The sequence below is a fragment of the Lethenteron reissneri genome, chromosome 42 (assembly GCF_015708825.2).
Source record: "Lethenteron reissneri isolate LAM-NWPU_2019-01 chromosome 42, ASM1570882v1, whole genome shotgun sequence".
NCBI classification, from domain to species: Eukaryota; Metazoa; Chordata; class Hyperoartia; order Petromyzontiformes; family Petromyzontidae; genus Lethenteron; species Lethenteron reissneri.
Window position 1 is genome coordinate 5,816,476 of NC_083820.1, and position 27,187 is coordinate 5,843,662.

Sequence of the window (27,187 nt, forward strand, 5' to 3'; positions counted from 1 at the left end):
TTGATTGTGTCGATGCTTTGTGATTATGATGATCATGATAGCCGTGATGCTGATGGTACCGATGGTTCGTGGTCACTTGAATAATTGCTGATTGATATGATGGGGATGGTGATGATTAATGATTGATAGCCATGAAGGTGGCTTTGGATGATGGATTAGGTTGTCATGAAGACTACTATTACGATAATGTTTATGACCAACATTGACAAACTCGGTATGGAGACTCGGTAACAGTTGTGCATAATGTTTGGTCATTTCCAGCTCCGAACATTTGAATACAGTTTATTTAGCAATTTTATGGGACAGTTCAGACCACATGCTCTTGAAGTTATATTTTTTATTGTAAGATGCCAGGTGTGTGCGTTGACGAGTTGCATTATTTGGAGGTGCACATCTGTACAAAACTTTGTTTTGAATTAAAATAAAACCCACTTGAGAAGCAAGTTGAGGTGACAGATGTAACAAAAACCTTGACACATCAATTATACTGCCTTAAAAGTAAAATATTTAGATCGGCACATTTGTATTCTCTTTGATCTTAAGCTACATTATTTTTACCTCCACTAGTTGGCCACCAGCTTAAATTTCGGACAACCATCGTTTGTTTATCCAGCAACGCCTTACCGAGTCTCAAGGCTGCTTGTCAAGGTGGTTCCATATTGTTTAGCCATTTCCTTTACAGGCAATGTTTTGCATATAGGAGAAAATTTGTATACCGAGAGAAAATGCACCATACACAGAGGGGCTATCGCTCAACGGTTCACACCCACTTGCTGTCCCGCAATATTGTGGCCACTTCACAACCTGGACGGATTTGGATTTTCACACATCTCGGCATGATCCACCATCCGCACAGAGGACTTGCAGCACCTGCTGACATGTTAGTTTGCCACATTAACACGAGCAAAGTTACAACCAATATTTGAATGCCCGTGTTCATTGGCACTTATGAAACTAAAACACCCACATGAGTAAAAAAAAACAACTCTGGCAGATTTGCAATTGCAGCAAGTAAGGTGTGTGAACATCAGGAAATAAATCAAATGGGCACACTGATAGGTGTTGTATACATTAGTCATAAGGATGCGACAAGAAGTGTGATTCTTTATTCTCTGCACGTTACACGTGGTGGTGTCCCACCGTTCAGGAAGTAGAAAGCATAAATAGAAATAACTCTTAACTCCCTTGCTTAGTGTGCAAAAAAAAGATCGCTGTGTGTGTGCCTTCGACAAACTCGGTGAGCACAAACAACGCAAGCTCGGTGAACGTGCCCAGGCATGGCAATGCACGTCTCTTACCCAGTGCTAGGGAGGCAATCATTGGTGGATTGCTTAGATTTGTGTGCCAGCCAGGACATGGCAGTATGGCAATTGGATTCACGAGCCAGTGGAACGTTTTTATATATCCCAACACAGGATCCTTCTCAAAATCATGAGACAACCAAAAGGCCTCCCTGAATAAACAAATATGTTTCCTTTTTATTCCACCGAGGCCAACCAACAAATAAACGGATGAACACAGCCTGGGCTCAAATTCGCCGCCCGCATAGACACTCGCCCACTATCAAATGGAGACGCAGCAGCAGATAGTGACGGTCCCTTGACGGAGACATTTGAGTGCTGCTTGCCTGCTTGCCTGCTTGCTTGCGCGTGGCCCGTGTGGCGGCTGACCCTGAACTCTCCCACTGGTGTGACCGCCCCCGCATACCAGTTCTTCTTCTTCCTCTAGAGCGCGACTCGGAGCTCCTGCGGGAGCGCGAATCGGTGCTGCGCCTGCGTGAGCGCCGCTGGCTCGACGGCGCGTCCTTCGACAGCGAGCGGGCGGGTGGCGCCGCCGGAGGCCGCGACGCTGACTCGGCCGCCGCGGCTGCCGCGGCCGCCGCCGTTGCCGCAGCGGCCGCCGCCGCGGCCGCCGCAGACAAGAAGCACGGAGCGCACGGCGCGCAGAGCCCGGTGTCGCTCGGGGACGAGCTACAGTGGTGGCACGAGAAGGTACGGCGACGGCAGCGACGGGAACAAGCCAGGATTGGCTCGGCCTTCGTTGAGTACCAGCTGCGCTGTGCAACCATTGGGACTGGTGACCAGGCGTAGTCCTTCTCGCACCACCCCCTTCGCGTGCTGTGTCGGCCTTCATCGGTGACCGCTTTTACAGCACTTGCTCCAACGGTCTGCTAAGGCTCCACTGGGGGTGTTTGTATATGTTAATTTGCATTTGTACATGTTTGTGCATATATGCCTACCCGTGTAAATGTATACGTGTGTGTGTATCGGCACGTGCTCGCTGACGGCGCTTGCACCAACGCTTTGTGTCATCTATATGTGTGCGTGCTTGTGTGTGTTTTCGTCCCGTTAGGACGGCGCCCCACGCTTTGTGCTCATCGGAGCGCTCTTCTCGGAGCTCGTGGCCGTGAGCAGCAAGGGGGAGCTCTACCAGTGGAAGTGGGCGGAGACTGAACCCTACCGCAATGCACAGGCATGCAGCACGCTCACCTCGATCTCCGTGTGTCTACTTGTGCTTTGTGTGTCCAGTGGTCTTGCGCATGTGTATTGCTGTGTGTGTGTTTGCGATGGGAGGAACAGTTGTGCTGTATGAAGACTACGATCCGGGTTCGATTCCCACTCGGCTAAAACACCAGTATTTGAACCGGTCCTGGACCGCCCCAGGGTTGACTTGGCCTCAAATGAATACCTAGTGCTGTGTGTAAACATGGCCACTGGGGAGACCAAGGCGGTCTGGCGTGGTGCTGGCCACCCACCTTGTGTGCCGTGCCGGCCTTCGTAGGAACTCGCTAACAGCTTGTCGTTAGTCTATGAAATAGGGGGATCTTTGTTTTATGGATGTGCGTATATTCTTTCTGTGTGTTTGACTTGTCTCCTGCGCAGATGCCTTTTGTCAACATGCCTTTTTACCCTTTGTGTGCGTTGTTTCTGGTATAAGTTTCCAAGCCTTGCTTGTGTGTGTTGTGATCTCTCATCTGTCATTTTGTGTTTGGGTGTCCTGTTTCATCTCTTATAGCTGTGTTTTTTCATTTCGTTACGTGTTCTGAATTCTAGATTTGAAGTTTTTGTGACTGCAAGGATTCATACTCTTTGGTTTTTTCAGCGAAGTCACGTAGGTGAAAAATAAATCAAGGAAAAAAGCATCTAAATTAAATCACGACGTTTCGGAGGCAACACAAGCTTCCGGTCTTCAGGTGGAACCGTTACAGCCAAATTCACTTATCACAGTGAATTTGGCTGTGACGTTACACCCAACTTCACTTATCACAGTGAATTTGGCTGTAAGGAAAAGGGAAATCTGAATTGGTCAACTTGGACTTAAATGAGTAGTTAAGTGTGTACATTTAAGCACTGGAGAGACAAAGGTGGCTGGGCATGTTGTCGTTATCTTCAGTGCCGGCCATATTAGGTACTTGCCAACATCACTTTGCCCATACGTTATTATGGCTATGTATGTACAGGTAGTCCCCCGACTTACGATGGAGATGCGTTACGACAACCCCATCGTAAGTCGAAAATATCGTAAGTCGAAAATGTCCTAGCCTACCCAGGAATCTTAAAGAATGGTGATAATTTAGCAAAACAGAGCAATTTACAGTACCGTACTGTAATAACTACTGTATGTATTTATTAATTACAATACTGTATTGCACAGTAACATTTTAAGTAAAAAACTAGGTAAATTCTTAGCCTACCTATATGAACTGCAATTTCATAGAAAGTTTTTTCAGGAAACAATCCTATCTGCTATAAAAACTTTTAACATGCATTGAACGTATGTATCTTATCGTGGTAACCCTAAAATGAAATCGCTAAAGCTATGTATCATACATGCATTGAACGTATCGTAACGTATCATATTGTACTGTACTCGCCAAGATTCTGTCCGTCGGCTGCACACTTGAACGATGTTAGGTTGTTGATGGCTATATTAACTTAGTTGTCGGAAGAGGAGATTGGCAATGATAAAGTACAGTATCGTACCTCGTACGCTGCTGCATTTGCCTGCCGCGTGAAATTAAAACTTTTACAATTTTGTCATATCGCTATCGCCATCGTAAGATCGAAACATCGTAAGTCGGACCATCGTAAGTCGGGGATTACCTGTATTTCGTACTTAGGCATCCTTGGTATTTGTAGATAGTTCACCGTCTTGTATCAATCCTGCAGTGGAAGTCTCCGTCTACTGTATCGTTTGTGTGTGCCTCCATTCCTCTTTCCTCGAACCTCCGATGAGCATGGTTGGCTATGTACAGTGCGAAAGAAGTTGACCATATATAGATCTCCTGCCTTTGCCGTCCCGTCGGTCGTTCTTCGCCGCTTACTCGCGCGCGTTCCTGTGTCGCCTGCAGAACCCGGCCGTGCACCACCCGCGCGCGCCGGGGCTGGCGCTCGCCAGCGAGGTGGTGGTGCTGCTGTCGGCCAGCAGCATCCGCGCCTCCGTCGCCACGGAGTCGGGCAAGGTGGCCACCTGGATGGACGAGAGCCTGACGCCCGTGGGGAGCAAGCTGGAGCATGCGGCGCAGCTCTTCCCCGAGCTGCAGGGCGACCGCATCGCGTCGCTGCACTGCTGCGCACTGTACACGTGCGTGCGGCTCGAGTCGGGCTCGCTGCACTGGTGGTACGCCAACGCACCCCCCCCCCCTCCCTGTTGTAGAGTAATTCCTCATTTAACACGGTAGATGCGTTCCTGAAAAGCGCCGCGTTAAAGCGAAAAACGCATTAACAAAACGATTTCGCCATAAAGTTTGGCAAGATGCTATGTGCGCGCACGTATTGAGATGGTGGGACAAGGAACTGAGGGTATGCCGCTGCGTACTGTATCATTCCGCGTATTGTTCCGAACTGCTTGGCCGCGCAACTGCTAGAAAGTAGTTCATTGTCGACCACTCAGAAACCACGCTAGAATCGGCGGCGCCTTCTGTGTTATAACGGGCACGTTCCGCATTGTTTGAAAAGTGTTCCCGAAGAACCGCACTATAGTGAAAATGTGTGAATACCTGTTAAGTGAGGACTTATCGTGCACCTTAATAAAGCAACGAGGTCACACTTTGCATCTTTTACAATGTGTAGCTTCCAACGTTTCTGCTTCACATACCCAGCTGGTGCAGTGGCTGGTGGTTTCAGAACGTCTGGAAATTTGGAGGAGGTGGGGGGGGGGGGCCATTGTTTAGGTGCGGTAAGTCATGGCGGAGGGTTGACCATATTTTAACATGCTGCTGGTCAGTGCGTGTTGGTGAAGGGGGCACATTTAGTCCCGCCTCTTGCCAGGTGCCTAGCTGGAATGGGTTCGTTCTCCAATCCCGGAAGAGCCACTTAGCTCTACGTGGCACTTGAGCCTCTGCTAGAGCCAAGACTGCTCTGTTGAAGACAATAATAATACGACCATTGTACATGGAGATAATATAAATGAATAGGAGGATATAAATTGAACTCGTAAACATGAAGGTTACGTGAAGCAGTTAAGCACAATGATATATTCCAAAGGAAAATTCTGCAGAAGCTCAGAATGAAATAATAAACACGAGTGGTTGTTCGTGGTTCATTTAAGTACAAAGAATGAGCTACTTTTTAGACTGCTTGAGTCAACTAGACTAAAATAATGATTACGAAAAGTCCAGAGACTGGACTAAATTGCCACAGGATTTTGTTGGCTAGACACAAAGACTGACTAAAATAAATAGAAAAATTCTGATTAAATTCACTTAGACATCTGGATGGAACCCACGGTGTAAAACCTTTTGAAGCCAAAGTTTGAGTTGTCCAAAATTAAATAAATCTAAATCTCCCACCGGATCACCAAGCCCATGATAATTAAACTGAAAGCATTCATGCATTTAACTAGCAATTCGAAATGCTGCGTGCTGTACTGTACTTATTTGCTGTATGGAACTCGGGAACCTGTTTCATCCAACACCACACTCTTTGGCGCTCTGTCACTCTTATATATGTTTTCCACATTACAGTAAAACCCGGCTAGCCGGACTTCATGAAGCCACACCAATGCTGGATAAATAATGAAATAAATCAACGCAGCCTCTGGCGCCACGAGAGGACAATGCTGGTAGCGCCAGCAGGCGTGGCAGCGGTACCCTTGCACCCACGGCCTGCCACTTGCTTTGCAGCACATTACCGCTCCTTTCCGTAGCTTTGCTTAATGCGGGAGTTAGACTGTCAGTTATTTTTTTCACACCTTTTTAGGGTTTATTGTTATTTTTTTCTCCCTTTTTAGCATTTTCTTTTCTCATTTTTTTGTTCACTTTATTTCTGGGTTTATTGAATGAGGATGCCATGTGGTTTACCTCTTGGAGGGCAATACACCCCAGTGGTGAGTACGTAACCATACCACGCAGTACAGCGCAGCTCCACAAATACACGGAACGGCAATGTAGATTTTAAAACTGTTATGCTCTATTTCATTGTATTTAAGATATAATAATTGCATAAAAATATATTTTATGCATTGTAGACGTGTTTATAATGTAGAGAAGTATTTGTGATGTATATACAGAGGTTCTCATCCATGTAGAAGCTTGCCAGAAATTCCAGCTCGCCAGGCCAGGCATCGACCCTATTTACCCGACTAGCCGAGGCTTTACTGAATTGCGCTTTATTTAGAAAAATAAGCGAAAAATAAATTAGAGTCTGTCGGGTAAAATCTATTCAACGTTCCACATCCGGAGACATTGCAGCCTTGTGTGCACCTCTGCTTTGGCCTCCGTAGGGGCGTGGTGCCATTCAGCCAGCGCAAGAAGCTGCTGGAGAAGGCACGCGCCAAGAACAAGAAGTCCAAGACAAGCGCCGGCGTCGCCTCCATGACCAACATCACCGTGGGAACTCAGGTCGGTCGGCACTGACCGCCGTACCAGAGCAAGGGCCGGATTCGGTTTGATGGGGGTGCGGTGGGGGGGGGGGGGGAGCCTTCCAGAGCTGGGGGCTGACCCCCTTTTTGCCTATTCAATTTCTTCCCTCCTCCCCCCCCCCCCCAACTGTTATATCACCACCCATGCCCAGTACCAAACGCTCCATTGTTATTCACCTTGGTTATTTCAGTTCTCGTTTTTCAAAGTGATATGATGAATTATAAAACTACATCGCAGCCGAAACCTCTAAAACCATTTTAATATCGGTACGTGATGCTTTGGTTTTAATTCCCACGCGACCTATAGGATTTATCATAGTGCTGCTGTATTGCATTTTGATGATAGTAAATCAGTGTGTTTGTGTCCATTGAGGAGCCCCTCAAAGTCAGAGACCTTGGGCTGCTGCAGCCCCTAAAGCCCCCTGCTTTAATCTGGCCCTGCATAGAGGGCCCCACACTGTGATTACCTTGTTTTTAAAAATGTTTTATTCCCATTGTTACACGAAAGTCAAATGTTGGAGAAAATGTAAAGTAGGGGTGCCCTGGATAAAACCAAAATGGAGAGTGCAAAATGTGTAAATGATGTGGTAAAAACGATAATAATCGTTTACGTAGATTCAGCCATAAATGAGTACCTGGTGTGATGTGTAAAAACAGCACCGGGGAGACAAACGCAGACGGATGTGGTGCTAACATCCCATCCCCTCGTGTGGCGTGCCGGCCTTCATGGGTACTCGCTTAAACAGCACTTGCCCCAACCAAAATTATGTTTTGGCTACATGGGGGGGGAATCTTTGTCGTGTGCGAGTAGGTGTGCATGCGCAACAACCCGGTGTACCAGGCGGGTGCGGTGGCATTCTCGGTGAGCTCCGGCGTGCCCAAGGTGGGCGTGCTGCAGGAGTCGGTGTGGAACATGAACGACTGCTGCCGCTTCCGCGTGTGCTCGCCCGACGGCCTGCGGGCCCTCGACCGCCTCGCCAAGGCCTCCGACACCAAGTGCGCACGCTCACTAGCTCGATCACTGACTCACTCGCTCGCTCTATTAATGCTTTCGCGTATTCGTGAACTCCCAAGGCCTCCGACACCAAGTGCGCACGCTCACTAGCTCGATCACTGACTCACTCGCTCGCTCTATTAACACTTTCGCTCATTCGTGAACTCCCCCGCTCACTAGTGTCTTAACCAACTTAATATTTCGCTCATTAACTCATTTATATATCCGAGCATTAGGTCACAGACTCTCAATGGATCAGAAACTCGCTCACTAGCTCATGAACTCAATTGCTCACTACTCTTTCACTCCCTCACATACTCACTCTCCTACCGCTACCGAATTTCTTAGTTCATGAACGGGTGATGTGGTTGTAGATGGTTATTAAAAAGCTATTTATTTGTTTTTGGGAGCCTTCTCACTTGAGTCTGACGACTGAAAGATGTTAATGTAGTAAGAACCATCCCTCTGTAACAATATCCATTCTTAGCTTGGAAATATTTATCTCCAGTGAATGTCAATGCAGCGTCGCCCGGCTAAATAATGGATGTTGCCATGTGTGATCTCAAGCAGGTCCGAGCAGAAGCAAGACAACGTGCGCACCGAGATGGGACCTCCCCCGTCTCCTGCCTCAACCTGCAGTGACACCTCATCCATCGCGAGCAGCGCATCGCTGCCCTACAGTGAGTGGCTCTTGGTGACTTTGGGGGTGTGTCGCCTGAGCTGTTGAGTTGTCAACTGGACTCTTGGGACATCACTTGGGCTCCTGGGATATCACCTCGGCTGTTGGTACATAACCTTGGCTTTTGGACTGTCAACTTGGCCATAAAAATTGTCACTTGCCATTGTGATCTCAAGTTCTGGCACTGTCGAGCCAGCGCGGTGCTTTTACGGTATGGGCGATTTTTTTTCACTGGCAATCTTCCATGCCATGCTAATGACGTGTTTGCCCCATGTGACGTCCGTCAGTACCCTGTGAGGACACAAGCCGACTCAATGTCATCTACGTGCGTCTCAGCCTCGCAGATTGCCTGCTGCGGCATTAGCAGCACCGCTCAGTTTCTATAGTGGCAAAACAACCTGCCGCCTCCTAACCCTCGATGGCATGGCGTCAGCACGGCTCGGCTGTGCCAGTGGAAAAGGGGTGTAAAGGTGTTTTTGTTGTGGTACGCATGCGAATCCGGTGAATGTGAAGCTGCCCTCGTTTTGTTTTGCCAGAGCGCAAGCGCCCGACGGCGAGCTCTCGTGAGGAGGAGAAGCACAACGAGGAGCAGTGGAACCTCAAGGAGGTGGTGTTTGTGGAAGACGTGAAGAGTGTACCGGTGGGCAAGGTGTGTACGTAGTCTCTGGAGAAACTACAATCGTACGTTACAAGGTCGATAATGATCATATCGCCTTGTAATATGTCATTGTGATGATTATGATGGTTCATTTTTTCTTTTACATTTGAAATAATAAATGGCACAATATTTCAACTTTTAAAATAGCTATTACACATTCAATCAGTACTTTTCAGAATGTTTCCCAGAGTGATCTACTTCAGTTGTACGACACCATACATTTTTTTTATGTAATGTGCATGATATGCATTTTAGCTTTTAAAGTTGCAATGAGTTGGAGACTTAGGGAAGGTTTGTGTTGAGAACTCCATTTGACAATGTCATCGGTAATCTTTATTCGTACTTGAAGTACAGTAGGGGACAAAAACATTAAGATACAAATTTGAAATGCAATGACAAAGTTAAAGGAAATTGGATTATCGATAATCATCGTATCTTGAAAATGAAGTCGTGGCCTCGTTTGCTCGCTCACAACAACTTCAAAGCCATCGAGCGCCATGCCCTCGCCCCCACATGCCATGTGGCGCGAGAGGTTTATTTGCGCTCCCCTTCACTTTGAATGTCGTCGACGGCTGTGCCCGTGTTAAATCAAGATTCTCTATTCAGAGAAAACAGACGCATACAAAGGAATATTAAATTGTCTACTGCTGTCCTGCCATAGTCTGGCCACCTCACAGGACCAAACCTACAACACCTGGTATTCACAGGCATTCTGCCACCCACGTACTAACCAGGATCAAATGCCTAGCTTAGGAGATGTGACATTGGCAGTGCATTTAGGGTGATATGGTCGTAGATTGTTTAAGCTCAATGAATGCCAGTGACATATACAGCAACACGCAGCATACACACAGGACAAGTGGATAAAGATAACACGACAACAGCTGCTTGCCATCAAGTGGCGGTGATGTCACCCGTGACATTTGTGCCAGGTCAACCCTAATTATACCCCCACAAACACTTTGCCTGCCCGCAGGTGCTCAAAGTGGATGGGGCGTACGTGGCCGTGAGGTTTCCCGGCGCCAACGGCCCCGTTGCCAGCGCGGTGGTCGTGCCCCCCGCCCCAGGGCCCGACCCGGACCCCACGTCCCTCCTGCAAGACTGCCGCCTCCTCCGCATTGACGAGCTGCAGGTGCGAGCTGGGTGGGGGAGTCCGTTACACGCTGTGCGCGTCTGATGATTGCTAAACGCTTGTCATGCGAGTCATCGGGGCATCGGTTCATTGTTATCGTCGCTGTCATTGAAAATGCAATCCTCCGCTCAGAATCATGCATTCAACTGTGGGTCAAAGGATTGTATTATTTACAGTTCATGCAAATTGTATGCAAGTATACCGTTGGGCGAAGGGGGTAAACTCCAGAGAAGTAAATAAAAAATATTTACGAGGTGTACGTTACAAATGAATATTTTTTTGAATTCAATTGTTACCCCAGAATCAGGACCTTTCATTGAGTGGTCAGGTGAAAATTTTCGTGTAATAAAAACTTAACATCATTAGCAGGCGTGTAATTATGCATTGATTCACATGTAATGCACAACGCATCTTTATTGTATATATTTCCTTCATGTGTCGGGAGCCACCGGCGGCGCTAAATTCACCACATGGCCAAAGAAGAACGACCTGGTTAATCGCTATCGAGAATTGCTGCAGTCAATCGAATCGTGAGGTGGCGCGGAAGTTTTTACGTGCCCGGTTCCCAGCGCGTTACGAGCGATGGCATCGTCGACGGAGAGTCTCTGGGCACTGCGCTCCGTATGGAGGATGTCTCGTGCGGTGTCCCGTGGGTCGAGCTGCCGCGTGATCTCTGACTCGGTCGCTGCACGTGCCGCCCCACCCCCCCACCCCTGCGTAGGTGGTGAAGAGCGGCGGGGCCCCCAAGGTGCCCGACTGCTTCCAGCGAGCGCCGCGCAAGATGTCTGTGCCGGACAAGGCAGACATCCTGGCACTCAACGTGGATGCCAAGGGTGGGCGCACGCACACACACGCACGCGCACACACACATGCTGTATTAGTGTATGCATACATATGAGGGTCCCCTGTCTAGCTGTCTACAGGCTGTTGAGGCAAGTGTTGTTTGTGAGTACCATTGCAGGATGGCAGAGTGCGCAACAGGTACCAGGCACGGCTGCCTATGTATCCACGGTAGTGATGTACATGGCGCACCTATGTCCCCACAGTACTGATATACATTGCACACCTATGTTCCCACATGACTAATTTACATTGCACACGTATCTCTCCACAGTACTAATGCACATTGCACACATCTTCCTACTACTTATGTCCATCACACTCGAGCACCGATGGCGGTGACGGGCCCGACGTGTTGTGCATGTGTGTATGTCACAAGTGGTAATGTGCATTAGATGCCGCGTTGATGTATGTGTGTCGTGTGTGTGACGTGCGGTGCAGGCGTGCACACTGTGCTGCGATCAGGGACCTGGGTTCGCTACTGTCTGTTCGACTTGGCGACGTGCAAACCCGAGCAGGAGAACAACTTTCCAACGAGCAGCGCTGCTCTGCTGGGTCAGGACGAGCACAATATTGCCATCTACAGCGCTGGACAGGTGCAACATGCGCGCACGCACACACACATGCATGCTTACCTGCTCATACAGAGTCTGCTCTCTCTCACAGTGCACATAATGGCCACGCTTATTAAGCCACTGAGCCAAGCATTGGCAGAGTGGCTTGTAATAGCACAGCAATCGTTTTTAATGGCCAGCACTGCTGACATTTTTGAGCTGGGTGCCACAAACATGGTGCTTTAATGGTACTTGGATAATGAGTTCATATTCCCTAACATTTGTAGCACTTATCCCTCACCATATTCCACCTTGGAGTTGCTTTAGAAGCAACTGGAACATTCCAGTTTTGTATCTTGGTTGGAGGTAAACTTAGCCCCTACTTCTGGGATCATTACAGTAAGTACCACTTTGTTGAACGTAAAAAGCAGCTTTCTTATGGAGAGACCATCCCATGTCGTTGGATCTAGGAATTTCCACCACTCCCTCGGTGCAACAGCAACGTCGTCTTGTCCACCCAAGATTATTGCCTCTCCAATGCTCGTTTGCGCAGAGAGACGCTTACACTGATAAAAACCCAACAAATGTATTCTTTACCCAAACTGGCCTGGTCCTGAGTAATGACCTAAGCCAGTGTATTTCACTAATTTTCAAAGGGTGGCCATCAGTGTGAGGGGGCCGTCACATCAGCTGCATGGGGTGTTTTCAAATTTGTGTATTGTGGGGGGCCGCACTAAAGGCCACTCGGGGCCGCCAGTGTCCCACGGGCCTTGCAATGAAAAACACTGATCCAACCCTTTCCCCCGTGTGTGTAGGAGTCACCGGTGATCCTGCGCGACGGTAATGGCACGCTCTATCCGCTTGCGCGCGACTGCATGGGCGGCATCCGTGACCCTGACTGGTTGGACCTGCCGCCAGTGCGCTCGCTGGGCGTGGGCCTGCATGCACTCACCAACCTGCCCGCCAACTCCTCCATCAAGAAAAAGGCCACCGTCATTGTCATGGCCATTGAGGTGAGGCCGCGGGCGGCGGGGAGGCGGCTAACATGAAGGGTGATTTATGAGGGGGTCATTACTCGTCTCCTGTTTGGAGAGTGCCAGGTGGGGAGGGTGGTGGTGACAATATGGAAGGTGGTAAGGGTAGAGGGGGAAGTTGGCTTTGAGGGTTACCCCAAAGGAAAGTCGTAGCACAGAGACTGGCCTGAAATTAAGGTGGCACGCACGATGGAAAAAGGTGGAAGGGGGCGGGGGGATGCAGCGAGGAGGACAGAAGCATTGAGGGTTGTTGCAAAGGGGGGGCGGCAGCGTGGACGGGGAGTCTCACAGGAGGTGGCGGTGACAACATGGAGAGCAGCTTTGAGAGGTGGCTAAAACGCGGAGGGCAGCTTGTGAGGAAGCAGCAGCATGGGGGATGATTTAAAATTGTGGGGACGGCGCGAGGCATTTTTGCGCGCTCTGCTCTACCCCTACCTGACCGACTTTTGTATCGGGGCAGGTTGAGCCAGTGAGGTGGCTCGGCCAGTGTTTAGTTTGTTGTCCTTGCCCCGCGCCTCTGATTAGCACTGTTGGCTTCGTACGGTGCGAAAAGAAGTTCAACATACATACAGGTGATCGATGCTCGAACCTGTGCCTTGAATTTCCCGCCGAGCAGAAGCAGCCGCTGCTGACGCCGGTGCTGCGGTGCGACTACGAGGCGTGCCGACTGGCGCTGCTGGGCATGGAGCAGAGCCTGCTCATGGAGCTGGACGCCGGCGAGGTGGAGAACATCCCACACGAGCGCTGCGACGGCAACCGCAACGTCCTGCACGCGTGCGTCTCCACCTGCTTCCCCACCTCCAACAAGGAGGCCAAGGAGGAGGAAGGTGCGAGCGCCCACGGTGATGCCCCCTCCCCCGTTGGTAATGTCCATCGCTGATGATGTCATGCTGTGCGTTCATGTCAGGGGTCGGCAACGAAAATAACAGCCATTTTTTTCAAATTCGGTAAAAAAAACTCTATTTCAAGAGCCGCGCATTGCACTATGGTGAATACGAGAAGGTGGTCCTTAATAAGTTTCGTCACGAAGCAGTCCTTAAAGAGCCGACCCCTGGTCCGTGTTATGCGAGGTGTTGTCACGTGGAGTGTTATTAACGATGTTTTGACGATCTTGTGACATGTTGACAATTTTGTGCTGTGTGTTGATGATGTAATGCAAGGTGTTTATCGTGTGGAGTGTTGATGTCCTGCTCTTTGAGGATGTAATGCTGTGATGTGATGTCATGCTGTGTTGATGATCTCACATGACCATTCCATGATTTGTTCTTTCCCCTTGCCTCGAGCGTGAATATGGCAAAATTTCCGTGACGCAACTTTAACTCTTTGTCATGGTTTAATGAAAAATCTATGACATTTAGTCTTGTTTGTGCCATCTTTTTCTGTCCTCTGATGTACCTCCTGGCCATTTCATTTGTTTGTGTCTCATAAAATTCAATATTTGCATAAACTTTGCATCAACAATTCGAATAGAATTAATGTACACCGTTCAATGCATTGACAATAAAACAATATTCATAGACGAATCAATATATTGTAACATGAATTGTGTTGATAACGTAATCTCCTGTGTGCGCCCTCTGCCCCCTCCCCACGTTTGCGACGTTCCCTTTCTCTCGCGTGACAGAGTCCGACCGCTCGGATCGCACGTCGTTCTTCGAGCGTATGTCGGCGGTCGAGGCGATTGCCAACGCCATCTCGGTGGTGTCGTGCAACACGAGTCGCGCCGGCGTCTCCAGCAGCAGCACGCGCAGGTGATGGCGCGGCACGGGGCTCATGACGGCCGTGTCCAAGCCATTGAGCCAGCCAGCACTTGCAGAGAGGACCGTGTTGAGTTGTTGGTTGGAGTTTCTCGGGGGCAGGTTTCCGCCATAATCGGTGTTGTTGGGTCCTGAGCTGAATCTGCTAACATCTTGGGTCCATAATTGAATATGTGAAGATGACATTTGTCTTATCTGTCTTGAGGCTCTTTTTCATGTTGGTTCCACATTGAAGTGTTAAAGCAACGGGTTTGGGTGTTTTACGAAGCTGCATGATCCTCCAGCCCTTGCCTCCAAATCGTTGAGCGAGCAGTGTGTACCACTCGGTTCATTATGGCCAAAGCCTCTGATCCAGCACTTTTGAAATCCTGTGTTGTAAGTGCTGAAGTTGATCTATCGGTTGGCTCATTAATGCCACGTTGGAGCTACTGAGCTGATACTGCTGAGATACTTAGATGAAAGACCTTTGTTTGAGTATCTCACCCAGGGAGTTCATCATGGCTATAAAGGCCCCTCTGAGTTGGCACCATTGAGTTCTTGGGTTTATTTCTCTCTCATGCTGACATGAGGTTTATAAGGTGCTGATGTGCTGTGTTTTTGAGTAACTCAGGTGGTTCATGATAGCCGTGTTCAGTCTTCTGAGCTGACAATGTTGAAATCTGGCATTTAAATTCTAGTTTTGGGTATCCTTCATTTTTCTAATAATAATAATGGCCGTTTGCGATTTCCCCTCCTCTCCCCCCCCGCTAAACTCAGCCTTCGTCTAAGGGAGATGATGCGCCGCCCACCGCGGCCGCCCCCCGGGCTGGGCTCGCACGACGCAGGTGCCGCCGCCGCCGCCGCGGCAGAGCACGCGGAGCAGGTGCCGCCACCACCGCCCATCCCCACCTTCAGCTGGCTCCCCGAGCCACCGCAGTTCGACCCGGGTACGTGTACAGAACTTCTTTCGTGCACCGTACGTAGCCAACCATGCTAATCGGAGGTGCGGGAGGGGGACAACAAACTAAAACACAAAAAGGAATTCTAAATATATAGATTTTTAACTTAGAACGGGTTTAGAAAGGAAGAGATGATGAAGAAGGCACGAGTGGTAGTACTCATCCTGGGACAAGCTGGGAGAGTGTACTCGGATGGCTTGAGGGACATGTCGGTTACGGTTAGGGGTGCCCATCTCAGACAAGCTGGAAGAACGTCAACTCGCATGGAGGGGGGGTAAGTGGCAGGGGCTGGGAATGTGGTGACGGACTGGAGATTGCACCTCAGGTGTTGGATGATTGGGGTATACTTGGTGATGAAATTTACAAACAAACATATCAGTGGTGTTCCGAGTGGCTCAAGGGGCAGAGTGATGAGCTGGAACCGTGAATAAATCTCGGTTGGAATCCAGGCAACACCTGTAATTTATTTGAATTCACAAGAATGGCAAGCCAGTTGATGTCAGCCGCTGACCAATAGCAACTTGCCAAAAAAATACTGGCGCAGTAAATTTTATTTAGCAAATGATTTAACTTAAATTCTAACTTTTAGAATATAAAACTGTCGTTAAGTTATATCTTGACAAACATTACTTTCTTTAACAAGACGCTTCACTGGTCTGCGAGAGTTCTGAATGGATTCCTCCTCGTGGCATGATGCCGATCATACGATTGGGATAAAGCTGGGAATGCAAACAGTGAAAATGTGAATAAACTAATTATATTTCGTTAAATATGGTCCTGTTTTGTTTTTATCAGCTTCGTCCTCTGCAGGACCAGGCCCATCGACCGGAGCACCCAGCCTGGCGGGTAATTGGCAAGCACAAACATGAAGGCAAACATCCGCTCTGTAGCCCTTTTGCAATCTGTATGTTAGCTTGCATCTATTAAAGCCAACACGACATTTGAGGGGGTGTTGCTAACAGCACCACGACCAGCCGATGTTTGCACACCTTCGTATTTGGGGTTCAATTGATATAAGGGAGGCTCTTGCCACGTTCAGACACCTTTTGTTAATCATGTTGTCCATGATGGGGAATTGAACCCAGTCACCGAGATCATAGTGTGTTGTGTGAATCGCAGTACCACCACTTCCGAATTATACATACACGTCCGCACATACACAGCTTAGACTGTCAGTGGGCAGGTGTTCTCACCTTTGCATTTGTGGGACCTTCTCTGATTGACCCCTAAACTCTGCCTCCTGGATCGCAGGCTCATACCACACCTGGCCAGTGTTTCATTCGACCGGTGCACAGAATAAATATTTTCTGGCAGATGCATGGACAGACACATTGATAGACAACTGATGGACACATGGACAAACACACTCATTTGCACATGGATTGACACCGACAGACACCACATGGACAGCAACATGGACAGGACACCCTGATGAGACCCGAGGATGACCACTGACAGACACAAGGAGAGAATGAGAATATGTATTTATATTGGAGGAATCTGATGCGTTATGAAGCTCTTTCACGAGGGGCATATCAGAACATTACAACAACAAACAATACAAAACACGTTAGGAGTGAAAAGTATATGAAAGTAAGCAAATAACAAAAAAATATACAAATAAACTACCTTGTTTTATCTTACCAAGTAAAGCCCACTGCTATTAGCTCCTTTTTCAGACACTGATGGACGTACGGAAAAATTCTGACAGATCCAGGAACTGGCGTCCATAAATTGGAAACGCGGACATCCAGCAGGCTCGGAGGGCTGTGCCGACTGCTTGCCTCGCTGACGCTCGTCTCATCGTATGCTCCCCAGGCTCCTCGAAGGAGGCATCGGCGTCGGAACCCAAAGATCGCAAGGCCACAGCGCACGCCATCCTCAAGCTGCTGTGCGAGACGAGCCTGCTCAAGTTCTACATGCGCGAGCTGCTCTCCGCCAAGTACGGTCCCGTCCGCTATGCCTGGGGTCAGGTTAGGTTTGATGGAGGGGCTCAGAGTTTATGTAGTTTTGGCGGGAGTGCCCCCTTTGTACATTAAATCCCTTCCGTCACTTTTTTAGCCACAACCCCCATGCCCAAACACTTCAAATTCTTCACGTAATTGGTTGAAATGGATAGTAATGCCATGGCTTTAATAATTACTAAATGATCTACAGGCTTTATCATAGAGTTACAGTATTGCATTTCAACCATTCTAATGATAAAAAAATAATTGGGGGCGGGGGGGGGGGCTCTCAAAGTCCAAGGCCCTTGGGCTGCCAGCCTAAAAGACCCCCTCCGTGCATTAATCCTCCCATAGCTTCACCACCTGTGCTCTTGTTCCTTCAATGGCTCAGCCTCCTGAAGTATTCCTGCGCTCTGACCTATGCAGAGATGTTTTGTTTATTAAAGTCCATTTGAATTACATTAATTTCCAATTATATGAAAACGAAACAAATAAATGTTCTTATCTTGATTTGAAGCTTTCGTGACTGCAGGAATCCATACTCTTTGGTTCTTTCGGTAAAGTCACGTAGGTAGAAATAAATGAAATAAATCACGACGTTTCGAATGCAACACAAGCGCCCGTCTTCAGGTGAAAATCGCGACAGCTGCGATGTCTGCTGTGAGCAGCATGATGTCCGCTCCCTTGTGAGCGGACATCGTGCTGCTCACAAGGGCACTTGTGTTGCGTTCGAAACGTTGTGATTTATTTAATTTTATTTCTACCTACGTGACTTTACCGACAGAACCAAAGACTATAATTTTTATTTTATCAGATAAGGCCCACTGATCTCTTTCAGAAGTTACCTGGCCACAAATGATTGCTCAACAAGCTACCATAGGTGCTGGGTGGATTGTTGCATCACACAACCAAGAATTTCATTCCCACAATTCAGGATCTTATTTGGTGTCGGTTCAGGGCTTGGATACAACCATTACGAGCCTATAAAGAGAGGCACTCAGTCCCAGGGTATAAATCCAGATCTCGCCTATGTGGGCTGAAGGCTCTTGTCATGGCCATTATGAGTCTTTGAGCTGTATTTACTCTTCTTTGGGACCAGTATATTTTGTAACGCTGAGTAAATGAGTTGACGCTCTATTAACGGCGTACGTGCGCTGCTGTGTGTGCAGGGATGCAAGAGGCATGACACCATTCATGCTGGCGGTGAGCGGGCGTGCATACCCGGCCGCCATCACCGTGCTCGAGACGGCGCAGAAGGTGGCAAAAGGTGGGCACGGCCAGGCACCACGGCACTCACCGCGACTCCGTGTGTCCCTTCTCACCCCCCTCCGTCTTTATTCTCCCTTCTGGCCCCTCCCACTCTGACTTTTTCTACTTTTTGTTCTGCTTGCACGTCTTTCGCTCTGTTGGGCATGCAACGACAATGAATCGATTACAATTGATTCTTACACGGAAGAGTATATGCATCAAATTGTCAATGGGACATAAGCACACGAAAATGTAAAATGTTAAATCAATAACTTGGGTGGTCGCTTACTATCACCACGAGTGTTTCAATAATGACAGATGCTTTTAATTATTTTATAACTCGTGTCTGTGATCGTGACAAAAAGGCACTGACGTTGCTACTCATGTGCAGTATTTTTTCTCCAGATGTATTTGACTGTGGCAGGCGAATCACATGATCAAATATCGTTGTGCCCCTTGCACATCTGCACATTATAAGAGCAGTGAGCTGTTACTTATTGTTTTGTCCTCGGTGTAATGACCGCTCGCTCCCTCCTACTTGTGCGTCCGTGTGCCGGTGCCCAGGTGACGCTCAGACTGAGAACCGGGACGACTTCATGAGCATGATCTGCCCCACGGGCACCAATCCAGACGACTCGCCGCTTTACGTGCTTTGCTGCAACGACACCTGCAGCTTCACATGGACAGGGGCTGAGCACATCAACCAGGTGAGCCTCGGCAGCATATGGGTAGTTAGCAGGTGTATAAAGCAGCAGCAATTCCTAGGTTAAACTCGATTGTTGTCTCTCAATACTCGCATTGAACCACAGGTGTGAATTATTTTTTGTTTGTGCAAATTTTATGCAATTATATAGCAGCAATGGGATTGACCAGTGATATTATCTCGCACATAAGAACCTTGAATGATATTCACTGTAGGCATTGGGTGAATTGCGTGCTTAGTCATGGGAAGACATGAGAATTTGGCCAAGCATCCCTGGTAAGACTGATCCTTAAGGATGTTAGGACGAGCTAGTTGTACCTCCGAGTAGTGCGGTTGGCCACGTTCGGTGCGAAAGAAAGTTCTACATACATACAACAATATCTTGCGTGCACAGGTGAAGAGAGTGAAGACTGTTGGGTTAACATTAACGCCCTCCCCCCTTGGCAGGACATCTTCGAGTGTCGCACGTGCGGCCTCCTGGAGTCGCTGTGCTGCTGCACGGAGTGTGCCCGTGTCTGCCACAAGGGGCACGACTGCAAGTGCGTAGACGCCCCCACTCCTCTTCCTAACCCCCCCCCCCCCTGCACCGTGTGTACGGCTGAAAGTATACGTTTGTTTTGGGCTTCAGTCTTCCTTTAAACTTTGTGAAATTGTAAGCACACTGTTGTGCCATCTTTAGCATATTAACATGGAGCCAGGTACAGTTGATTGTAAAACATCTTTGGCATTAAATTGTGTAATTGTAAAGTGCTCAATTTAGAATTTGATGTTCAACAATTGTTTCTGTTGCATTGAATTCTGAACCTGCGCTCAGGCTGAAGAGGACTTCGCCCACCGCGTACTGCGACTGCTGGGAGAAGTGTAAGTGCAAGACGCTCATCGCTGGGCAGAAAGCAGCGCGGCTGGAGCTGCTGCACCGCCTGCTCACCACCACGGACCTGGTCACACGGCCCAACAGCAGGTAACCACATCCCTCCACCCCTGATCCCTGACCCTTGCCCGTCCCTTCATATGGCTTGTATCTCCCCCCCCCCCACCACTTTGTTAATTGTTCATTCAATCTGCTTTTTTATTAAAATGTTCCAACCAAAGTTGAATGTGATGCATTACCTCTGACCATACTCTATCTGTCTGGCAGTCCACCTGTGTGATGTTGGGGGGGAATTGGCATGATAGCGCTAAAAAATATTCAAAACGGTTTTTCAAGTTGTGTTGCTGTTGTGGACGTGCCCTCTAGAAAACTGGCAAAATTGATTAACGGATCTGCCTCTGTGCCCCGTTCTGACTGGCCTTGTGCTCTTCTGAATTTTAATTCTCCCACTTTTTTTACTCACTCCCAGTCCTCCCCTCCCTATTGTTACAGTCCTGACCAGAGATGTAACAATAATCCATTGTTTCTCATTTTGTCTTGTGTTGTAGTTTTGTTTGCTCACTTAACCTAAGTTTCATCAGCGTACCTACACATCGGCATCGCTACTCGCACACAATGTTCGAAGCACGTACCTTGAGAGTAAGAATTTGTTTTCATGAATGAATTGATCGTGACATGCCAAGTCTGCACAGCTGAACGGACGACTGCTTATGTGCGTGTTCGTGCGTGTGTGTGCGTCTGTGTGCTTGGCCTCTCTAAGGGGGGAGCACCTGCTGCTGTTCCTGGTGCAGACGGTGGCGCGACAGATGGTGGAGCACTGCCAGTACCGCCCCCCTCGTGGGCGGGACGAGCGCACGCGCAAGCCGGCTGGCGCCGATGGTAAAACTGCTGATTCCCGGTCCCTCGCTTGCAGGATTTGTCCATTTACACAGACACGGAAATACACGCACACACCCATATGCACACGTACACACACAGACACGGAGTTGCACACAAAGACAAAGACTCCCCATATAGCCTTAACACACACACAGGTAAACACAGACAGAGATACACAAAGAAAACGATGTGCTTCATTTCCTTACGAAACACACCATGAGTTGTGGGAGGAAATGGACTTCCAAGATAATGGGCATGGGCAGGACACGTTACTATCAGAGATGATTGCTGGGGGTCGAGATTAACGATGGAGTGGCAATCCAAAGGAAGACAGTGGCTAAGGAAGTTGGCACGATCAAATCGGCTTGTGTGCAGGGGCTGGGGTGGATTCCTACCTGTGTAGGGCCGTGAGAGATGGCCACGGCTTGGGGAGGCAGTGGATTCCTCGCTGCTGATGATGATGATGAGGGCAGGTTCACCTTGAACCAGCCGAGTTTCATGTGTGCTTCTAAGTGCGGTGACTATCGGGTGCGCGTGTAGCAGCGCTCTTTATTTGTGTGGTGTAGCTGTGGGTGTTTACGTCAGTGTGCTTGTGCTAATGTGTATCTCGCTGGGTATTTTCAGAAGCAGACATGCCGGACCACGACCTGGAGCCTCCCCGGTTTGCTCAGCAGGCCCTGGAGCGCGTCCTGAAGGACTGGAATGCCGTGAAGTCCATGATCACATTCGGATCCCAGGAGAACAAGGACCCGTCAGTACCCGCAGAATGCTGGGGACCCACAACAGACATTGGAGATACATAGCAAACACTGGGGAACCATAACAAACACTGTGGACCCATAACACATACTGTGGACCCATAACAAACACTGAAATGGTCAACAAACCCTGGGTTTGTGTCGCTGTGTTGGTTCAATGTATACTTGTGTGCATTGGTGCGTGCATGCGTGTTTGTGTACGCGGTTGTCTGTGCACCTTGTGTGTGCACACCTGAGTGCAAGTGCACCTGTGTGCTTAGGTATGTGTGCATTGCTGTTGGCCAAGTGTGCGTGTGTTTACGTGTACTTGTACAAGCGTGTGTACTCGTGTCCCTGCGCGTATGAGCACGTGTACTTGTGTGGTCTCGTGTGTGGACTCGTGTATGCGTGCGTGTACGAGCATGTGAGTTAGCGCACTCACGTGTGCATGGATGTGTACGCGTGTGTATTCAGGTTGAGCGCCAGCAGCCGCATCGCACACCTGCTTGCAGGAGGAGCAGGTGTACCTGTCCCAGCAGAGCGGCACCATCCGCCTTGACTGCTTCACCCACTGTCTGCTCGTCAAGTGCTCCGACATGGGGGTGCGAATTGCCGACCCCCGTTCCTTAACCTCGCACCTACAACCTATAACTTGTTGAGCTGCCCATACTTGACAGAGCTTCATAGCTCATCGGATTCCTCCAGTAAAAATCAAGATGCTGATTCTGGCCTGCAGATTCTGCTGTGCCTTGATGTGGCGTTACATCACATCGCATGACGACACTGCTGTTTGATGCTTCTGTGAAGTGGGAATTAATAATTTACATTGATGTATGTTTGTGCAATGTTTTACTTTTCTCAAGTCACATGTTTTTCTTCTGATTTCTCGTTGCTTCATCGCTGCACTTAATTTGTTTTGCTTTTGTAATTTTGGCAACTCGGGTCCCTTGCAAATTCGACTATCCTAGTCTCTTTGAGTTCTCACCTGGCTAAACAAAATAAACTTGCAACTTGAACTTGATGTGACTCGACCTGACCTCGTTTTGTGCCCATCCCCGTGCAGCTGCTGGACACGCTGCTGACGACGCTGGTGACGGAGCTGCAGAACAAGTACACGCCCGGGCGGCGTGAGGAGGCGGTGGCCGTGACGCGCCGCTTCCTGCGCTCGGTGGCACGCATCTTTGTGATCCTGAGCGTCGAGATGGCCTCCTCCAAGAAGAAGAAGTGAGTGCAGGGACGCGTCCCCTCTTTTGTGACCTTTGGCACCTCCAACTTTTCCCCAACACCCCGATGTGTTTGGCTCACGTGGACCTCCCTACTTCCAGCCCAACGGAGCAACAACCGTACGCTGCCTCACCGTGGACTGTGGTTTCTGAGGCTCGCGCTGCAGAGTTGGGAGTGGGCAAAGGTTCTTGGAGGGTTTAAGTCGTCGGATTCGCCAACACACGAATGTGTGTATTGCATGTACAAAAGCTCTGCCATATCCTGGACCACCAGCACAAAATAACTGGATGTGTGGCCATTTCAGATAGCGTAGAGGTCGGAGGGTAAGCGAGGGTGGGTCAGGCTAGTGAATGTCACGATGGTGGATGTCAAAGTGTAACACTATTGTAAGGTCATAGTGCAAGAGTGATTGTGCTAACATGATTGGGTGTTGGAGCTTGGTGACCTAAGCATCTTGGCTTTTTAGAACAAAGGTCATGTCACTTGTCCCCTCCTCTGCTCTTCATTTCCCTGCACTGCTAAACTCCTCGTCCTCCCCCAAACCCCTTGTCCCTGTTGCATTGCCGCCACCCCCGCAGTAACTTCGTGCCACAGCCCATCGGCAAGTGCAAGCGCGTGTTCCAGGCGTTGCTGCCGCTGGCCGTCGAGGAGCTGTGCCACGTGGCCGAGTCGCTCATCGTGCCCGTGCGCATGGGCGTGGCAAGGCCCACGGCGCCATTTGCGCTGGTCAGCACCAGCCTGGACGCCATGCAGGGCAGCGAGGAGATCTTCTCCGTGGAGCCGCTGCCACCGCGCCCGGCCGCCGACGACAGCAGCAGGTCAGGGGTGGGACGGGTGCCACTGTGTGGGGTAGGGCGTGCGGAGGTGGGGCGGGGGCAGTAGTTGGTCTGTGTGGAGGTGGCTGAGTGATGTCACTCGGTGGGGAGGTAAATGGGGAGTTTGTGGCCAGTGGCAAGGGAGGCCGCATCAGTGGGGGTGTCGCACCGCAGATGAAGGTTTTTAAAAAATATTTTAAAGCAAGCGGGATTAGCTTGTGTCAAATTGTCTGGAGAAACGTGGCGCAGTGCTTGGCGCACTTTGCTCCTGACGCAGCCACCCGACCAATAACGATGGCAGATATTTGAATATGTCCAAGTGGATCTCGTCTAGTTCGACTTGGCCTTAAATGAGTACCTGGTGCGGTTTGTAAAAATCACTAGTGCGGAGAAAAAGCTGCTGGGTGTGGAATTGGCCACCCACCTTCATGTGCCGTGCTGGCTCATGAACAGCACTTGTCCCAACAGTCTGTCTAAGGCTATACGGGGGATCTGTCTTTTGTGCACTCGAGTATGTGTGCGTCCGCACAAGTGTAACTTGAATTTGCGCGTGCTTGCACCTGCATGCTCATGCAGGAGCTCGCAGCAGTCTGCGTACATGGCGCACGCGGCCCAGCAGAGGCGCGGAGGCCCCGCTCCCGTGGCCCGCGGCAGGGATGACGAGGCCGACGAGTTGGTGTCTGCTGACGTCGAGGAGGTCAGAGTCCGATCACCCCTCCCCCCGCCACCACTCGCTCGCCCCTTCATTCGCTCGCCCATTCACTCGCTCGCCCATTCACTCGCTCGCCCACGTACTCGCTCGTCTACTTGCCCGCCCGCTCACTTGCCCCATCGCTGCCTTGCTCGCCCATCTGTGCGCTGCGCCCTCTTGCTGGCATGCTCCCCACACCCCACTCCCTTTATCACACATTCGAGATGGCCACGAGAGGGCTGTAGTTTTGGTGAATACAAAAAAACAATATCCAGGTGAGAACTCCATTGACAAGGACATTCTCAGTTGCAAGAGTGGCCTCGATCACCAAAATAACAAAAGCAAAGTACAGCATTTAGGAAAATAGAAATTAGAGCAAAAACAATCCCATTGAAAGTCGAGCAATTGTTTGTGAACCTGTGTGTGCATGGTTACGAGTGTTATCCCCTCTTGTATAATGGGTTTTTTCCGACTACACCACATGACACCAACCGCTGTTTAACAGCAAACTGACTCAACATCTCAATACCTATCCTCTTGAAAATGTATAAAGACTCGAAGGCTTTCTTAGATGAAATGCACAAACACACAAGTATAGTTTATTTACAAAATAACTGGAGCTATGAGAAGAAAATGTAAGAACTCCATTCTTTTTCTCCACGTAAATTAGTGTTTTAGCTCATCAGCCTATTCGCTTTCCTGGTCATTGTTATCCAGCAGTATTTGTTTAAGTAGGCAAACTCTATACTGGTTTCAACCTTCTGGTTCCCGGCTTGTTAAAAAAATGCTTCTGGATTACCACATGTTATTCGGAAGAGCACCACGTATAAACTACGAAGCGAAAAGCAATAGCTGCTGTGAGGGCTTTGCCAGGCTGTGGAGGTGACATGTTAACTCCCTCGCCCGGTATGCAGGAGGTCGTGGGTTCGATCCTAGCCCCCCTGATGCCTGCATTTTTGGAGTTTGCACGTTCCTCCCTGCAGTCGCGTGGATTTTTCCCTGGGTCCTCCAGTTTTTCCCTCCACATTTCTACATAATAAGCCACTTCGTTGAGCTATTATTTCTGGCCAGGTTGCTTCTGAAAAATAACTATAGTTATTTTAGGACCGTTGGCTACGTACAGTACGAAAGAAGTTCAACGTACATGCATTACCTGGTGAAATAAAAATAGTTTTTAGTTTAGTTTAGGCTGCATTGAACGCAAAGCCCAATCCGTGGTGCGTGTGCTCTGCTGGTGGTGCTCTCGCCGTGGCTGGCAGGTGGAGGTGGTTGAGGGCGTCGTCGGTGAAGAGGACCACCACGAGGAGGCGGAGGAGAATCCTGAGGCCGAGGGTCACCATGACGACCACGATGAAGATGGTACGGGGAGGGGTGGCACACTGACTTCATAATGGAGGATCAACTGGCATCCGTCGGAACAGTTCTTTGTGCGAGTGCTTGTGTGTATGCGTGTGAGCTTTTTTTATGCATACATCTTTGCGTGCATCTTTGTGTGTGCCTATATTAGCGTCTGTATTTGAGTGTATGTACAGCTGCCTGCTTGTACTTTTGTCTGCATATTCTTGTGTGCGTGTACACATGTATGTAAACGCACACAAACTTGCACGCGCGTTTACATACGTCACCATGTGTGCGCCTGTCCGCGTGTCCGCGTGGTCAGCAAGCGACATGGAGCTGGACCTGCTTGCTGAGACGGAGAGCGACAGCGAGAGCAACCACAGCAACCAGGACAATGCCAGCGGGCGGCGCAGCGTGGTGACCGCCGCCACCGCCGGCTCTGAGGCTGGTAGGCAGCATCGCCCGGCCCCTCGCTTAGCTCGTTAACTCGTCCACTTGTCCACTTGTTTACCTGTTACTTAATTGATTCGTCGGTCAGATCGTCCTTTCGTCCGCTAACTAGTTTGCCGTTCGTGAGCAGGCGCAAGCAGCGTGCCGGCCTTCTTCTCGGAGGACGACTCGCAGTCGGACGAGTCAAGCGACTCTGAGAGCAGCAGCTCGCCCACTGAGGAGGAGGAGCAGGATGGCTTCCTGCAGGACGAGCCGCTGGAACGCACAGCCAACAGTGCGCATGCCAGCAGCGCTGCTCAGGCGCCACGCTCGATGCAGTGGGCGGTGCGCACGCCCCAACCCCAGCGGCCACCGCCTCCCACTTCGGCGGCCACCACCTCCGTCACCAGTCAGTCCGCGCGCTCGCTCACTGGCACGTTCGCGAACACGGTCGCACAGAGTACGCGCGCACTTACGCATGCATTTACGCACGCACTTTTGCACGCACTTTTGCACGCACTTTTGCACGCACTTTTGCACGCACTTTCGCACGCACGTGCAGATCACTGTTAAGCATGCAGTTTTGCAATAAGCATTGCTTAAATCACATGTCCTTGCCAGTGTATTTTACCTGCCTTAGCATTGAGCACGATCAGGAAGCTTGCGAGTGAACTGTTACTTTCAACCATCGAGGCTTTAAATCTGGCCTTTCTTAATTAAAAGTGGCACTACTTCTTTGGTAGCTGCCCTGGAGGACTCTGGGAAATGGCTGTCAGAGCCCTTGTATTCTCTCTAGCGCAGCAGCAAATTCAGGGGATCATATGCTCACATTTTAGAATAGGTGTCACATGCTGGACGA

General features: G+C 49.5%; 1 protein-coding gene across 1 annotated transcript in view; it reads left to right on the plus strand.

Moving 5' to 3' along the window:
• Positions 1–27,187, plus strand: part of LOC133353020 (E3 ubiquitin-protein ligase UBR5-like) — a 59,730-nt gene that overhangs the window by 12,621 nt on the left and 19,922 nt on the right. Inside the window, 30 exon segments of the mRNA XM_061569081.1 lie at positions 1,711–1,991; positions 2,353–2,472; positions 4,352–4,620; positions 6,724–6,841; positions 7,673–7,857; positions 8,426–8,535; positions 9,071–9,183; positions 10,169–10,324; positions 11,046–11,157; positions 11,606–11,760; positions 12,534–12,731; positions 13,369–13,579; positions 14,377–14,503; positions 15,266–15,435; positions 16,243–16,293; positions 17,266–17,389; positions 18,563–18,660; positions 19,206–19,348; positions 19,792–19,883; positions 20,159–20,305; positions 20,976–21,094; positions 21,719–21,845; positions 22,306–22,336; positions 22,338–22,433; positions 22,895–23,055; positions 23,634–23,873; positions 24,447–24,567; positions 25,821–25,920; positions 26,222–26,347; positions 26,480–26,737. Of these exon segments, the coding sequence (XP_061425065.1) occupies positions 1,711–1,991; positions 2,353–2,472; positions 4,352–4,620; positions 6,724–6,841; positions 7,673–7,857; positions 8,426–8,535; positions 9,071–9,183; positions 10,169–10,324; positions 11,046–11,157; positions 11,606–11,760; positions 12,534–12,731; positions 13,369–13,579; positions 14,377–14,503; positions 15,266–15,435; positions 16,243–16,293; positions 17,266–17,389; positions 18,563–18,660; positions 19,206–19,348; positions 19,792–19,883; positions 20,159–20,305; positions 20,976–21,094; positions 21,719–21,845; positions 22,306–22,336; positions 22,338–22,433; positions 22,895–23,055; positions 23,634–23,873; positions 24,447–24,567; positions 25,821–25,920; positions 26,222–26,347; positions 26,480–26,737 (4,359 nt within the window).